Source organism: Patella vulgata, chromosome 3, assembly GCF_932274485.2.
Source record: "Patella vulgata chromosome 3, xgPatVulg1.2, whole genome shotgun sequence".
Lineage (NCBI taxonomy): Eukaryota > Metazoa > Mollusca > Gastropoda > Patellidae > Patella > Patella vulgata.
In genome coordinates, this window is record NC_065881.2 from 83,269,084 (window position 1) to 83,287,246 (window position 18,163).

The window sequence follows — 18,163 nt, forward strand, 5'->3', positions numbered from 1 at the left end:
AGTGCCCTATACCACCTAAAGATACCTATACTTTAAGATGCGCCGATATAGAACGTCTACTTTTCTTTGTTCTTCGTCACCTTTAGAAAAAAGAAATCATTTTCTCTTCCACAGAATCCGTAACAATATTATCTATTTTGTTGAATTATCTTTTAGCAAGCACATTTCAATCCAGTACGTCAAATAATTAAAACATCAAAATTAATTGTCATACTAAAACTGAAATATTGTGACACCATGCCTCGTCATTTGGTCAAAATCTATGGACGGTCGACTACGTTTGGGCTTGTGTTTCAAATAATAACTAGTTTTAAATCTATCTCACCAAATGAATCAGCTTTGCTATGTTCCCGGTATACTACTCACGTTTCTATATATAATTCTAATACGTCACCAATACATAATCTTTATACAGAACAACACGGTGATACCAATATTATAAGACAACGGTTGTGTTGGGTGTTATTATAAATATGGAATTGATTCTTTTACCCAGGAAAGGCTGTGTTGAAGTAACATTTCATCTCATATCTCTGGGTTCCAATAATGAGGAAGATTTAAGACGACCACTACAAGACTTGGTAAAAACTGGTTTTATTGATACTGATCCAGTGAAACCGGACGAATTTTATTTCCGTCAAATAACAGGTAATTCTTTCATTCCGGAGATAAACACTTTCTGTTTCGAATTAAGAGGGGTTTATTGTACATTTAACCAGGCTTGAATAATTATAAATAAATTATGAATGAAAATGTTATTCAGATATCGCCAGTTAAATAGTTTTTTAACGTTTGAAGATTTTTTAAAGTCTTATAGTGATGTTTTTGGCTGTGATTGAAATAATTGCTGCCTGCTAACCGAGACTAAAGATAATGGTCATTTGTCAAGAACGTCTTGAAACTATTTGTTATAAAGATTTGAATTGAGGAAGATCGTTGAGCACAAACATGAAAAAACGTACACTGTAATATTTATCTCCTTGCGATAAAAAAAAAGGGGGTTTTATTGTGTATTTGACCATACTTTTCGACAATCAGAATCGGGGAAATGTCTGATTTATGCTACAATAATAAATAAATGTGTTTATTGAAAAAATTCTAAAAACATTGTTTGAAATGAGAAACAGATGCCACTCGTATATTCCCCGCCCGTCCACCAACACATATAATAGGGAGGGGAAATAACCATCACGCTCAATCACGCTTGTTACGGCCGTCGGTCTGTCCATCTGTCCCTACTTGTGTCCGAGCAGAATCCAAAGACATTCACGGTTATTTGTCAGTAAATGCACCAGTACCATGGTTTTGCATTTATACATTTTGACGATATGTGTTGTTGCTTTGCGTTTCCATTCATAACATTAGACATAGTTTAATCCGAGGACGGACGTGGTTTCCAGGGCCGATTTCAAGACCAAGGAATAATTGTTTAGGTTAGTATGATAAAAAAAAAAAGGTGCAACACTTATAGTCATATACACAACGACGGCACTCTCCCCAATCTGTTTTCAGGCAGTGAATTCTAGAAACACATTGGTCCTAGATCAGGGGTGGACAAGGCCTTGAACCATCGGACGTGGTTCGATGGGCCGGGGGGGGGGGGGGCATCGGCACATCGGCACCAATTGGAAAAGTTTCGCTTTCACGTCATATCAAGAATTATTGACAATTAGCTGGATTTCTATTGCCATATAATGACAATTCATTACGAAATATTTTCGGGGTCATTTAAACTTAAAAGAGGTTACGACATTTGTCAATTAAATGTATCCCTTGATTCAATACAATAATTTTCTAAGACAGCAGAAAATAGAAATCTTTGTAGCCAGCGGTAGTGACAGCAGTAATCCCTTGGCGCAAACACTTACAGGCAAATATGAAATTGACAGTTAATCGACTGGTTTATCCTTTATATTAAGATAACAAGTATGGTGTAAAATATAGCAAAATACCATTTTATGACCAATTCGAATCACAACAAAACGGTTGCCCACCACCATCCTATACAGAGATGAATGTTGCAGTGCATTTTGGTTAATTGTCTTATCTATTTGGTAGTATTATCTCTAAAGTTTTTCATGTGTATACTAGTTATGTCATCACCGCTACCCGGACTTTCCTTTGGGGTGTCAAAATTGGGTAAAATTGGAAATGCATGTTTATATCCCGTAGATCTCGGATGGGTTCGATTTTTGGCACGGTTTGAATCCTGACTTCATAGAGTATTGCCCTTGGTTGTACCATATCTTCGTGAGACAAAAGGTTAATACATATAACAGGTGACACTTAAGACATACTAAGGATATTGGAGGAGTTCGATTCTGGTGGCGTGCATCTGGCCTTCCCTTCGTGGCTAATGTGTCCCCCACCCTTGCATTCATACAAAAGATGACATATTTATAAAGTTTGTGACCCCACCAGATGAAACTTAATATGTCTTTTAAAGATCAAAAGATCTTTAACATGTTAATTTATGGTGTTTATCAGACTGCCACTTCTTGGGTAATGACCGACGCAATTTACGCAAAATGTGAAATATGTACAAATTGTTGGACCTTTAAAGACCACAATATCTGTCCGATTTAGATAAACTTTGAAAGGTATGTTCAGGTACAAAAGATCTCGGATGAGTTTGATTTTGGTGCTCATCAGTTATGCCCTATTTTCCGGAAACCTTGTGAAGGCGACATAACGTAGATTTTGAAGGATTAATATACGTAAAAGAACCCTTGACAGTTAGAGTTCAAATGTTGTTTGAGAAAACTTGCCTTCCTAGCATACTATATGACCTATGCCCGTATATATTATCCCGGTTGGTGCAGAAAAACGGGACGTTAAACCCGATTCCAATCATTGATTCATCGTAGCAGACAATTTAGATTTAAACTAGCTTTACTAATCTTAGATCTAAATTATGTTATTGTTGTGTCTTTCAGGAAACTATAGTTTGCAAGCAATTAAAATGTCTTTCAGTACTGATATTGATATAACTAAATCCATACTTTTAAACATATATGTTTTGTAGATGAGGAGTTCGCTTCCGAAAGGGAATCGATTACCCAGAGAAGAATTATTGACCTTGAGAAGGAAATCGAAACTTTGAAGTTACAGATAAATGAGCTGCTGTTGGAAAATGCCGCTCTAAAAGCCACATCGGCCAACTCTCAGGAAATGGAAAAATACAAAGAAGATTTAGCTAAAAAATATACAGATACACTTCAAGATAAAGAACTAATTATTAGCAGCTTACAGGAACAACTTTATCAGCAGGCAACAGAGAGCAATGTGGACAAAGACTGGTCAGATGATGAAAGACTAGATCAAGATAAAGGCCCTGAAGATTTACCTACAGATGACGAAAGACGTGAAAAAGATACAGACATGACAATAGTGCCTATAGTTGACAGTCAGGAGAAAGACAAGAATGAAAAGGGAGCAGGTATGTTACAATTAAGGTATTAAATAAAAAAATCTGTCCATAGAACATTTGTCAGTGATTAATCATCACGATAAAGACCTGACGTCATTACCTATAGATGACAATCAAGATAAAGACAACAATAAAAGGGGAGCAGGTATGTTACATACTAAACAACAAAAAACACGTCAGTACGATTTCAAAAACATTCTTGAAAACGACTTACTAAATCGATCAAAGCAGTTTTTTGTGAACAGTATGTTGACACATTAGTAATTTGTCACAAATAAAAGACTTTAAGATAAGGTTTAGGGTCTGTACACAGTCTATACATCAGTATCTGGTGTGTCAACCGCAAGTGGCAATAACAGCAGCGTAGCGTCTGTACATGGAGTGGACCAGACGATTGATTAACGCCATTGGCACCTGGAACCACACTCTCAGAAAAGCCTGGCGCAATCCATTGGCTGTGTTTGGTCTCGGTACGACGCTATTACGTCGCCTCTGACGGTATGGGCACGGGCGTTGTCTTGCTGGAAAACGTTGTTTCGATGATGTGGTATGACGTGGGGTCTGAGAGCATGATCGATGTAGCTCACTGCTATGATGCCGCCTCCTCTCCCTGGACCAAGATTTAAGAACACCCATCCTCTGGTTCAGGCCGATTCCGCCACAAACTCCCCAGAGTCTCGTTCCATGACACAGTTGTCAGAATAACGCCCGTCACGTCGACGCCATATTCTGGTCCTGCCATCTTAGTTGATACGCAATATCGACTCTCATCTGTGAACAGAATAGTTCTCCATTGCCAGTGTCGCCAGTTCTGGTGTTGTTTGGAACAATGTAGACGTTCGCCTCTACTTCGATGGATGTTCTCTCTGGTGAGACGTCGGCGCACTGTATCGGTACTGATGGGTCTTCCGTGTGTTCCCACTGCCTGACGTGCTGTCTCAGATGCCTGTGTAAAAGGATTCTACACGTGCTGTGGCACAACATGGCGGTCTTGTCGTAACCCTTTGTCTGCCAGATCGGGGGCGATCATCCGCGGTGTTAGTGGCCCGAAAGCGATGCTGAAGCCTGTAGATTGTCCGAACATTGACCTGGATGTGATTGACAACGGTTTGGGCAGTGTGGCCAGCGTCGAGTCTTCCAAGCGCCTGTTTCCTCTGAGTTGTTGTAGTGTGAATGATTAAACTATGTATGGGGGTGCATTTTATAGGGCTGGTTCCGGTGAACAGCACGTGCAGCATGAGTTACATGAAAGCCAAGGAGAACACATTACCATCTCAGAAGTCAGGTTGCGTTTTTGCGAGCATTTCCTGGGTTCAATTCTGTGTTTGGGAAGGAGCCTGGAGAAGGTCAAGTTGGAGATGTGGTCACAAATATACAATAAAAACATTTTGCAAGTTTTATGCAATGCGTCTATTCAGAGTAACATACCAACCTGACGTTTCTTTTGCTGTTTAGTATATTTTAAATATAAACCTGTCATAGGAATATTTGTCGGTGATTGATCATGGCTGTTTATTATTTAAATAATATAGTTTCCAATTGATAGTTATTTGTTTGCTGTGTGTATCTCTACATGTATTATTAACATTATATGTGCCATGAAATTATTATTTGTTATACACCCACATATATCATCACCCATGTTCGTCAATCCATCTGGCCGTCAACAATTCACTTGTTTGTGCGATAAAGGTACATTGTGAATCATTAGGGTCATCATGGGAAAAAACGAACTCTATCAGCGACCTTTTACGATGTGTTCGATATCCCGAATTTGGGCTAGTTCCCTAAAACTATACAATAGACTTGTTTAATTCCAGATGAGCCCTACTGATTTTCCTTGTTGTTGCGTACAAGCGGGGAATCGAATCCGCGCTACTTGATTTAATGGGAGTCTTTAAGCCGATACACACGACAGTCTATAGTCTATAATCAAGTGTTGACTATGCTATATAAATTACACATTAAAAATTATATTTGGAACTGTTTTTTATTTACAGATAAAGACATGACAATATTACCTACAGATGACGAAGGGCTTGATCATGATCAAGACCGGACAATATTACCTACAGATGACGATCAAGATAAAGACAAGGTGGAAAAAGGAGCAGGTATGTTACTAATACAGATGACGATAAACATAGCCATGTAGTTGCATTATGTAGGGCAAGAATTGGGAGATCTATCTAGTACTGCTACTATCACGGTTACAGTAGAAATGTTGCTAATTTTTCGAATTAACTCAATTACATGCTAATTTTTCGAATTAACTCAATTACATGTAATTCAAACAATCGCTTGGTTTTTCACAAGAATCATGGAGTTTCTGTACACCGCAGGCAGCAAACATTCTCCCAATGAAATGAAATGAAATGGAGTTTAACGTCCTACTGTTCTGCTCCTAACCTGGGCTAATGAAGACGGGCATACGCCATACAGTGTGCTATGAGGGAAATTTTGCCCGGACAGCGGCACTACGGCCTACTCTTATATCGAATTCCAATTGCAAAGGGATCTTTTACGTGCACGCCAATGTGTACACGGGGCCTCGAATTCTCCCAATAAAATAGACATTCACATAATAATATTATTTCACGTATTTATCAATGAAGTCATGAAAAATCTTTCTTTTCATTCTTTCGATTTTAAAAAATACTTGGTTCGAATTTGATCAAAACTTTGGCTAAAACTCGGCGATTTCAGTTCTAATTTAGTTGATTGTAACGAGTCACCTCATGTAGTTTCGTCCTTTTTTATTTTGTAATCTCAAGATTGCGGTAAAATCTTGTGATTAGTTGCCGTCTGCGTGAGTTCAAAAGTTACGTGTTTGCCAGCTCTAAATACCTGACATAATTTTGGGACAGGAAATTAACTGAATGACATGTATGTTTTGTAGTCTTGATTAACCAGTGTTGTATGATTAAAATTAAATTACTAGCCAAGAATTATTCGGAAAATGGCCACCGCTTGACTTGCAGAGTGTTATGGAATCCTGCAGAGGGTCCTAGGGCAGGTACCTCCCAGTGAACTTAATACTGATCACCGCAAAAGTACGACTGCTGTGAGCATGGGCCCGAGGTGGTCCAAATTTAGATGAGCGAAGGGAAATGGGCTGTGGTATTGCCCTGAAAATGTGGTGTAAATCGCCTCTCTGGAAGGGGTCGAGCGTTGTGATAATCCACCTAAAATAGGGCGAAAAGGTAAAAAGTCGATTTTGGCATTTTGGTATCCCCTTGAAAAAGCCCATAACTCAGCCCCTATGGGTAGTAGGTCAATAATATTTGGAGTGTTATTGCTACCCATTCCGAAATAAAATTACACCATTTAGCAACTCTGCTCTGTTATCGGTGACGACGAGCGGTTCGGGGTGGTGTGCGTTTTTTTCCTAATCTGGGGTGAATCATATCCATTCAGACGACAGTGGACTATGTGTTTTAGGGACGGCAGTAATCGACCGGAAACCGCGGGAGAAAAGGTGGTACTTGATGAAACGATAGCCAAGTAAACTTCCGTGTGAAATTATTGGTATTCGGACAATGATATTGAATAGCTGATATGATCAGAAGTTGCATCGTGGATAAGCTTGGACGTAATGGGTAGAACAGGACTTATTAGGTAAATCGTTCGCAGTTTAGGGTGGCATTTCAACAGATGCGTACCGATTATTTTTTAAAAAATCATTCGAGTGGCTGTCATAGCATTCTCAGAATATCGAACTAGATGGACCACCATCTTTAAGTGCGTTTCTCTAAACCCCGAGAGCACAACTCTATCTTTCTGATTTTTTTTGTTTAGCGCTGATTAGACAGATATTAATCTATAATAATGATTGAATGACTTAAGGTATTCAGCTATATGTACAACCCACACTAATGTCTAATTGACACACAGTATGTCAATATCAACATGTTTATTATATTAATTGATGAACTAGGATCAATACCCACCTTTATCAAGCATGTCTACTACATCTGATAAACACAACTCTTTCAGACTTTGTATAAACTCTGGTTCGAAAACCTGACCATAAGTATAAGTTAATCGATTCGATAATGTCCGTGCCGCCAGCCTGATATCATTTCTATCTATTGGAAAGGTAATCAGTTCACTGGTAGCATCATCTATAACACGTTTATATTTCAGTAATTGTACCAGTGGTATTAGTTGGTCTGGATGAAGCGTTACAAGATAATCTAAGATCTGTCCAATCTTGTGATCAATGGATTTCTTTCAAATTTTATATGAAGCATTGTGGTCATGGGGGATGAACCCAGCTGATAATCAACAATATGCGACCATCAGTTCCAGGGTTACCCCCTCCACCATAAACCTTTTTTACGCAAAGAGGCTTCGGCTTTTAACTCAAAAATTAAAACCGAAGGGTTGGGGCCATCAGACGTTTAACCCTCTGAATATTAGGTTTTACGTGATCATCCTTCCGTGGCCCACACCTCCCGTCCTGAAGACATTATTAGAAACTACAGTGTTAACATATTTTATTCAAGTTTCATGTTTGTGCCTTAGCACTCCTAGAAGATTAATCGAATACTACCTAATACTAAATACATTGTTACCAAATACCACCGCGTACATCATTATTGAGAGAGAGAGAGAGAGAGAGAGAGAGGGAGAGAGAGTATTGTTGTTCGGTATGATGTGATGTTCATATAAGAACAATTAAAGAACGCTGACGTGGAAGTTAGTATATTTCAAAATAACGACCTCCCGTCGGTGAGGTTGGAGAAACGATAGTGATTTGAGGTTGCGAATAGAATGTGTAGCTGCGGTTGTGCAGTAAGACGTAGGCTACAGTTTTAAATGGATCTCGTTCAAGATTTGTATGAAGCATTGTGGTAATGGGGGGTGAACCCAGTTGATATTCAGCAATATGCGACTTTCAGTTTCGGGGTTACTCCCCCTCCCCCATAAACCTTATCTACTTTGTGTTGCTTATAAAGAATATTCAATGAAGATAATCTTATTATTCATTTAAAAGAATGTACCAAGAAACTTGTATTATTTGTCGTTGGCTCGCGATAGAGGCTACAGTTTTATGTTTGTGCAATAAGACTCTTAGAAGATTAACAATAATGATGCGACAGAACGATTTACCCAATACCGTCCTATTCTATCCAATACGTTCAGGCTTATCCACAATGCAATTCAAATTCATTGTCCGAATACCAATAATTTCACACGGAAGTTTACTTGGCTATCGTTTCATCAAGCACCACCTCTGTATTATACCACACTATTATATTTACATAAGTACAGGATCTTTTTTCATATGTAACAGGAAATATCCGAACAACCATATCCAATTATTATACACAAAACAAATAATGGCCTTGTGCTTGGAATACGACCATTAAATTTTTATTCAAAAATATATCACAATAGTCATGGTTTGTACCCTTAATTACCCCCCGCCCCCAACCCCGCTAATCAAGGCTAAACGGATATTAATTGAATGGCTTGAAATATATAACAACATGGCTGGTCCTCTTTCTAGAATACTATTATTAGTGAGTAGTAATGAGATCAAATAACTTGAATATTGAAAGAAGATATAGCTGTACTTTATATTTGAATATTAAAAGAGGATATAGTTGTACTTTATATTTGAATATTGAAAGAAGATATAGTTATACTTTGTATTACGTGTTAATTATCCCAGACAAGTAGGACGTTAAACCCTATTTGCTTTCATTTCATTTATCATACATATGAACATACTGATATTATAGTAACTTTATCAAAATGTAACATCATCATTAATATAGATAAACCCTGCTTTCTTTCATTCCATCCATCATAGTAAATGTATCAAGATGTAACATAATAATATAGAAATACACTGATTGTTATACAACTATTTGTTACATTTCAGATTTATCTGTTGACGATCAGATAAAGATTATACAGATCTTCGATATTCTTTTAACTCGTCATCCAGACAAACTAAGACCACTGGTGCACTTACTGAAAGATAAAAGTGTGATAGATGATGATACCAGTAAGGAGATTACCGGGTATATAGATAGATATAGTCTCTTTTACGTTGTGTGGAGATTATCTGGTATATTAACTGATACGTCTGGTCCCAATTCATGTCAGTATCTTCTACAAAGTGTAAAAGAGTTGGGTTTGTCAGATGTAGAAGATATGATTGCTAAAGGTGAGTATTGATCATATTTCATCTAATCATGATTGATGAAGGTGAGTATTGATCATATTTCATCTAATAATATCATAAACATGTTGATATTGACATACTTTGTGTCAATCAGACATTAGTGTGGGTAGTACATACAGCTGAATACTTTATGTCATTCAATCATTATTATAGATTACTTGCTGTCAGATCAGGATTAAATATAATTGATCTGAATAATTTCTATATGTCTTTCCCCGCTATTATCAAACATTGGGTGGGACATCTGGAAATGCTAACTGGGTTGTATACATCCAAATAGTAGAATTTATAAAGAATACTATATAGAGATAACATTTACGTTCACCTAAAAGAATGTATAAAAAAAAACTTTTATTATTTATGAAAATATTTAACTCGAATGATTTTTTTAAAAATCATCAGTACGCATCTGTTAATTTGTGTTATTGTAAATTTAACAGGTTAGTCTATTTATTTGATAATTCAATTCTTAACCTATAATGAAACAAATCCGATACTCAGGTGTTTGTACGTTTGTGTGATCGATATTTTATGTATATATAATTTTTGAAAATATTTCGATATAGAATAAGAGGTGAAAGTAGAAAATATTTCGGGAGGGGTTGTAATAACCCTCCAAATATTATTTCCGTTCGCTCATCTATATATATATATATATAGCTGAATACAGGTATACAAGCATAGCACAAATTACAATACTAGCTAAAACCATTTCTCCACCCTAGCCAGCCTCGCGGCTGTCTAGAAACTCAGGTGAAACCTCTCTGGAATCTAATGGTAGTCTGACGAATTCTCACAAGTATGATAGTTTTGTAGCTGTGGGTTTTGGACGTTCAATTATCTGATTGGTCAAATACCATGTAAATAAGTATAGAGATTGGTCAAACAAACCAAATGGTGCAATCCTAATTTTCCGTCACATGTTCTTCGACACAATCTATCCTTGAACTCAGACCCTCTTTCCTGTTATTCTCACGCTATTACATAAACAATTAATTTGCGTTTTAAATAAACTCATACCTTAATATACTGACAATAGAGAATAATTTGAAAGATAAAAAATGTTGTTTAACCCATCTTATTTCTCTATTCCTTGTCTATAAATTGAAAAACAATGTCGCAACGACGATAGTGCTACAGATTGTCATACAACTATTTGTTACATTTCAGGTTCATCAGGAATGTCAGTTAAGAATCAGCAAAAGATTGACTCTATCATACATTATCTAGTAACTCATCATCCAAACAAACTAAAACCATTGGTACAATTACTGGAAGATAAAAGTGTTATAGATGATGGTAACAGTAACAGGATTACGTATTATATAGACGCGGATAATATCAAGGTGGCGTCACGGATATTATTAGATATATTAACTTTCACTTCTAGTCCCATTTCATATTCGTATCTTATATTAAGTCTGATAGAGTTGGGTTTATCAGATGTAATAGATATTGTTGATAAAGGTGAGTATTGATCATATTTCATCTAATAATATCATCAACATGTTGATATTGAAATACTGTGTGTCAATCAGACATTAGTGTAGGTAGTATATATACCTGAATACTTTATGTCATTCAATCATTATTATAGATTAATATCTGTCTAACCAGCGCTAAACAGAAAGAGTCAGGAAGATAGAGTTGTGCTCTCATGGATTAGAGAAACGCTCTTAAGATGGTTGTCCATCTAATTCTTTATTCCGAGAAAACTATGACAGCCACTCGAATGATTTTTTTTAAAATAATCGTTACGCATTTGTTGCAGTGCCACCCTAAACTGCGAAAGATTAACCTAATACCGGCCTATTCTACCCAATACGTCCAAGCTTATCCACGATGCAACTTCTGATCATATCAGCTATTCAAATTCATTGTCCAAATACCAATAATTTCACACAGAAGTTTAATTGGCTATCCTTTCATCAAGCACCACCTTTTCCCTACGCGGTTTCCGGTCCTTTACCACCACCCCTAAAAAAATAATTAACAGACCTCTGAATGGCTATGATTCACCCCAGATTAGGACAAAAACGCATTTGCCCCACCCCCAACCGTTCGTCATCACCGATAATGTAGCACAGTTGGTGAATGGGCTGAATGATATACGCGTGACCGTATGCTCACAACATTCGCACTTTTGCGGGTATCAGTATGAAGTTCACAGGGAGGTACCTGCCCTAGAACCCTCTGCAGGATTTCATAACACTCACTTCCGGTTCCGGTGCTGACAAGTAGGTTCAGTGTTTATTAGCAAACATATTTGAGATTGTTACCCCCCCTAACGATTTACCCAATACTACCCAATACAACCTAATACTAGAAACGGCTACCAAATACCACCAGAAACTACTTCATTATTGTGAAAAACCAAGCGATTGTTTGAATTAATTAAAAGAATTAGCAACATTTCTACGGTAATCTGGATAGTAGCAGTAGTCGATAGCTCTCCCAATTCTTACACTATACTACAACCTACCATATACTCTGTATTATACCAGACTGTTATATTTATATATAGGTACAGGATATGTGAGTCGTAATATCTTGTTTAATATGTAACAGAAAATATCCGAACGAGAATATCCGATTATAATACACAAAACAAATGGTGGCCTTCTGCTTGGAGTACGACCATCAAATTTTTATTAAAAAATATATCACAATAGTAGTCATGGTTTGTACCCTTAATTACCCCCCCCCCCCCACTTCCACCCCGCTAATCAAGGCTAAACGGATATTAATTGAATGACTTGAAATATATAACAACATGACTGGTCCTCTTTCTAGAATACTATTATTAGTGAGTAGTAATGAGATCAAATAACTTGAATATTGAAAGAAGATATAGCTGTACTTTATATTTGAATATTAAAAGAGGATATAGTTGTACTTTATATTTGAATATTGAAAGAAGATATAGTTATACTTTGTATTACGTGTTAATTATCCCAGACAAGTTGAAAAGGTGGACGTATTAGGTTGATAAGCACGAGCGGTATATGTTTCCCACCCGAAAATGTCCATTTTGGATAAGAATTTTCTCTTTTGCTTTTTATTTTCCACTTTCTACTGCAGATCGCATTTTGAACCTGATACCCCGCCATACATTGTTACCAAATACCATCGCGTGTACCATTGTTGAGAGAGGGAGACAGAGAGACAGAGGGACAGACTGCACACATTCCAGTTTGTCCGTGTGCAAAATCTGATAATATTGTACAAGTGTAATTCTTGTGTATTGAATGCTCGTGGTTGAATAAATGAAAACAGGAATCTTGTTGATAGTTAATATTTCTATATTCTTTGTGTCACGGGGTCGTTAGTTAAAAACACGCCAAAACATGTAGGATTCTTTATTTAGGTTAATCACATAAATATATGATCGTAAATGACCTGTAAAACAATTTACACCCAATACAAATAAACAATATTAAGGAAAATATTATACATAACACAGATGCACCACTTTAAATTATAGCCGTTTACGAAAATGGATCGAACACGTCATACTTAAACTCATCAGCAACTATAAAGCTATTGATGATAAATATAAGATATTGAATAAAATCTTACCATTCAACGTGTGGTTTAATACTATAAATACATATGGAATATGTTATTTAAATACACACACATGTAAACGTGTCTATTCCATACGTCTAGCCTGTGCGATGTTCTATAGTGGAGTGCAGTTGAATCTCCGTGCATTTCGCGGCTGGGGTTAAAAACCAATCAGATCATTCAAACAATCACACGTGACAGACACACCCAAGCTTACCGACAAAGAAACTATTATGGACAACCTCAACACACAAAATTAAAACACGCTAGCGCAATATTAATATACATATTAACCCTGCGACATTCTCCCCTGCTAAGAGAAAATGCCTCCTGGCATTTCACCAGAGAACAAAACCATACATTTACAGGATACAACTATATATACCTGAAAAATAAATATTAGTTACACCAAATTGAATGTGAATTACAAATCGATGAATATACTAGTATCGTTAACGTTGATTAAGCAATGTAAATTAACTTAGTAATCAGCTGAAAATAAATATTCATATGAATATAATACATCAATACTCTATTGATAGACTAACCTTCCGACATTCTCCCCTGCACTAATCTATCCTGAAAAAGATTACACAAAAACGGGATCACGCGGGTCAACTTGTTGAATCATAAGCCATTCCCCAAACCAATCTGGTGGTTTTCGATTTCTTACAGGGCGTGGCAACGGAGGTGTAATTACATAGGTTTCATCAGGTGCCGATAAAGTTTCACCCGTACGATCTCGATTACTAACATCCATGGTTGTACCTAAATGTGTTCGCGAAGGCGAAACTGAATTGAAATCTACCGGAAAACTAGAACCGTCAAACATTTCTATGGATGATATATCCCTGTCACGCTGACGTTGTTTTATTCTTCTTGCGGGTATTACGTATCTAGGAACATTATTATCACCTGAACTACTATCCTCTGAAGGAGATTCCACAGATGTGTTTGGCTTAGCCTTTGTTCGTTTTGGCACTGATTCTTCATCTTCAGACTCCGATTGAACGGACTCAAATCGAGGAATTGACATGAACGGAAGGAGAAGATTTCTGTGAAGTGTTCTTTTTGGTCCTTTCCCGGAATCCTTCTGCACTTCATAAACGGGAACATCTTGATTGGGAATTTTTAATACAATATATGGATCTTTCTCCCATTTATCTGAAAGTTTATGCTTACCTTTTATACCCAAGTTTCTGACTAAAACTCTATCGCCTACCTGTAAAATTGAATCCCTTACCTTTGAATCGTACCGTTCTTTAGTACGCATACTACGTCGTTTTGATTCAGCAGTGGCTACCTTATAAGCATAATTTAGTCTTCGTTTCAGCTTCTTCGCATAATTCTCTCTAGTTGATATCACATCTGGTGGATCATCCAATCCTAAATATGCATCTACAGCTAATTTTGGGTGCCATCCGAACATTAAATAGTGAGGCGAAAAAGTGGTCGTCTCGTGTCTTGTAGCATTATAAGCATGCACGAGCGGAGCGATATATGATTTCCAATCCGCTTTCTGATAATCCTTAAGCGTACCAATTAGCGTCTGGTTGAAACGTTCTACAATACCGTTACCCATAGGATGGTACGGCGTCGTATGACTCTTTTCTACACCAGCCAACTTGCATAATTCCTTAATTACACGACTTTCAAAGTTTCTACCTTGGTCACTATGCAGTCTTGCTGGAAAACTGTAATAATTGATAAAGTTTTCATACAGAACTTTTGCTGTTGTTTTCGCCAATTGATTACGGGTAGGAAATGCCTGGGCGTATTTTGTAAAGTGATCGGTAATAACTACAACATCTTCATATCCGCCTTTAGATCTTTCAAGAGATAAAAAGTCAATACATACCAGTTCCATAGGACGTGATGTCTGAATTGAGACCAATTCAGCTTTCCGCTTCAAGGGCGTCTTGCGTCGTATGCATCTTCCACAGTTCTGAACTTTAGCTTCTACATCAGCTTCCAGACCTGGCCAATAAAATCTACGACGTACAAGCCACAATGTCCGGTCTCGTCCCTGATGACCAACATCATCATGAAGATATTTAAGCACGATGTTTTTGAACGATGATGGTAAAACTAATTGTCTAACTTCTTCATTCTCTAAAACAGTTGTTCGATACAAGATATCATTCTGAATGATCAATTTGCTCCTTTCGCGTAGATACTTACGAACTTCTTCTGATTCACATTTAACATCTATTGTCGAAGGTCGTACACCAGATCTTAACAAAAAGAGTACTCTGTCAACAACAAGATCGTTCGATTGTTCTCTTGCCCAATCAGTGGTATTGAAATCTTGACCAGATACTCGATCAGTATCATGAATTTCTGGGTTAAGCTCTTCACCGTCTGTTAATACTAAACATTCTGCTAATGGAAGCGCTTCCCTACCTACTAAAGCAACTTCACAGACGGCTTTTATGACGTCATGAAACATTTCAGCATGAGGCCTTCTGGACAATCCACCAGCGTCTGAATTAGATTTGCCACTTCTATATACCAATGTATAGTTGTAATTAGACAAAGAGGCCAACTACCTATGGCTGGTAGCATCAAGCTTCGCTGATTTTGTTACATACGTCAAAGGATTGTTATCCGTTCGTACCTCAAATGTGTTTCCATACAAATAGTCGTGAAACTTATCGGATAAAGCCCACTTCAGAGCCAAAAATTCAAGCTTATGAGCCGGATAATTACGCTCACTGGGTCTTAATCCACGACTTGCATAAGCGATAACACGCTCATCTCCATCCTGCTCCTGATAAAGAACTGAGCCTAGCCCATCTTGGCTGGCATCTGTTGTGACGATAAAGGGCTTGCTAAAATCAGCATACGCCAATATAGGAGGTGACGTAAGTTTATTGGTTATGATATCAAAAGCATTCTGCTCCTTAGCTCCCCACACCCATGGGGTTTTAGGCTTAAGTGGTTTCTTGGACTGCTTATTAGTAGGATGTCCAATCAATAAATCATTTAATGGTTTGACTAATTTAGCGTAATCTTTAACAAAACGGCGATAATATCCAGTGAAGCCTAAAAAAGATCGCAATGTTTTTATGGTTTTCGGGACAGCCCAGGTTGTTAACGCCGATGTCTTATCAGGATCCGTTTGCACACCGGTAGCTGAAACTATATGACCAAGATACTTTACCTGTGTCTTGTAAAACTCACACTTTGACGGCTTCAATTTGAGACCATAACGATGTAAACGCTCAAATACACGTTCTAGACGCTCTAGTTGCTCATCAAACGTGGAACCACAATGTCGCGGGTGCGTTGGTTAAGCCGAAAGCCATGCGATTACACTCATAGAAACCCAGTGGACCCACAGAGAATGCGGTTTTCTCTTTATCCTCTTCTTTCATCTCGACCTGCCAATACCCTGAACGTAAGTCTAATTTACTAAAGAATTTGGCTCCCATTAACGAATCAATAGTTTCGTCAACTCGGGGTAGTGTATACGCATCCTTAATCGTAATGTTGTTTAGTTTCCGAAAATCTATGCAAAACCTTAAAGAGCCATCCTTTTTTCGAACTAAGACAACGTTCGAGCAATAAGGACTATTAGATTTCCTGATAGCACCAGCTTCTAACATCTCTTTCAAATGCTGTCTCACTTCTTCAAACATACCAGGGGGAATACGACCGTATGCATCCTTAAAAGGAGTGTTATCACTCAACTTTATAGAGTGTTTTACCAAATTAGTATTGCCTATATCAGTAAAAGAACGTGAAAATATACTCTCCCATTTCTGCAGTAGTTCATTACCTTTCAGCAATTGTTCTTTTGTCAAACTATCAGATTCGAATTTGATACCAAGCTCATCGAGGGAAGACGTGTCGCCAACTTTCTTTGAAGTTGTGTCAGGTGACCACGATTAAATAACTTGCGCCGAGCTAAGTCCGCATATAGTACTCTTGGGAAGAATCACAATCGGTTGGCAAGATATGTTACACACTCTTACAGGAACACGCACAGTGGTCCCGACTGACCTTAAGCTCACTAACCTAGGACAAACAATAAAATGTCCAGACTGTGTCGTATCAGTAAGCTCTGTAACAGCAGTTGTAATAATATTAGGTCGCCTTGCAATTGCTTGTATAGTCATTACTGTATTAGGGGGCAATGTAAATGGAATTTTATTTGTCGATTTGACTGGTATTGTTTTATCAATACATATACTGTCAACAGCAAGTCTCCAAGCTTCTGGAATGGAATCATCTTGACCAGACAACTTACAAAGTTTTATAACATTAGTACCTACATCAACAGGGACATTAAGGTTGTAATCTGTGTTGGAAGTCACTAGAACCGGAACATAAAAGTTTTCTTCCGATAAAAACGATATATTTATAGACGCTTCGATATATCCTATAAACGGAAGTTCATTTCCACCAGCGGTATATTCATTTAATTCGAAATCCGAAATATTTCTTAGTAATGGCTGAGGATTTAAAGATCTATAAAATTTCTCAGATATGCACGTTATCATCGAACCACTATCAATCAATGCATCTATTTCAATTCCACAAATGGTAATAACACCAACATTGGATTTACCGATTAATCTGTTTCTAAACAAATTTGTAGGGCTAGGCAATATACCTCGCTCCGTCTGCCCTTCCACAGAGGAGGTTAAGCTTTTGGGTGAGTGTTAAACTGTTGATATCCAGGTCTACTATAGGAAGAGGAACCTCGATAACCACGGTAAGTGCCGCGTCCGACACCACCGCGATACTCTTGATTACTGTTACCATGGTAACTCCCAGGCCTGGAAGTACCACGATAATTCCTTATAATACCTCCACGAAAATTTGGATTAATCGCAGCAGAATAATCGTTACGCGCATCAGACTTTTGAAAAGAATCTACTTTATTCTCAAGTTGTCGGAATTTCCTCATTAAAACTTCCATCTGTTCGGCAAGCCTATCAATTTTGTCATGTTGGGGTACT

At 37.5% G+C, this 18,163-nt stretch overlaps 1 protein-coding gene across 1 annotated transcript in view; it reads left to right on the top strand.

Moving 5' to 3' along the window:
- The window catches only part of LOC126816991 (uncharacterized), a 44,259-nt gene extending 38,674 nt beyond the window's left edge, over positions 1-5,585 (top strand). The window contains exons 5-7 of the mRNA XM_056099341.1: positions 497-648; positions 3,026-3,439; positions 5,431-5,585. Coding sequence (XP_055955316.1) covers positions 497-648; positions 3,026-3,439; positions 5,431-5,585 — 721 coding nt within the window. The remainder of the gene's footprint in view (positions 1-496; positions 649-3,025; positions 3,440-5,430) is intronic.
- The last annotated feature ends 12,578 nt before the right edge of the window (positions 5,586-18,163 follow it).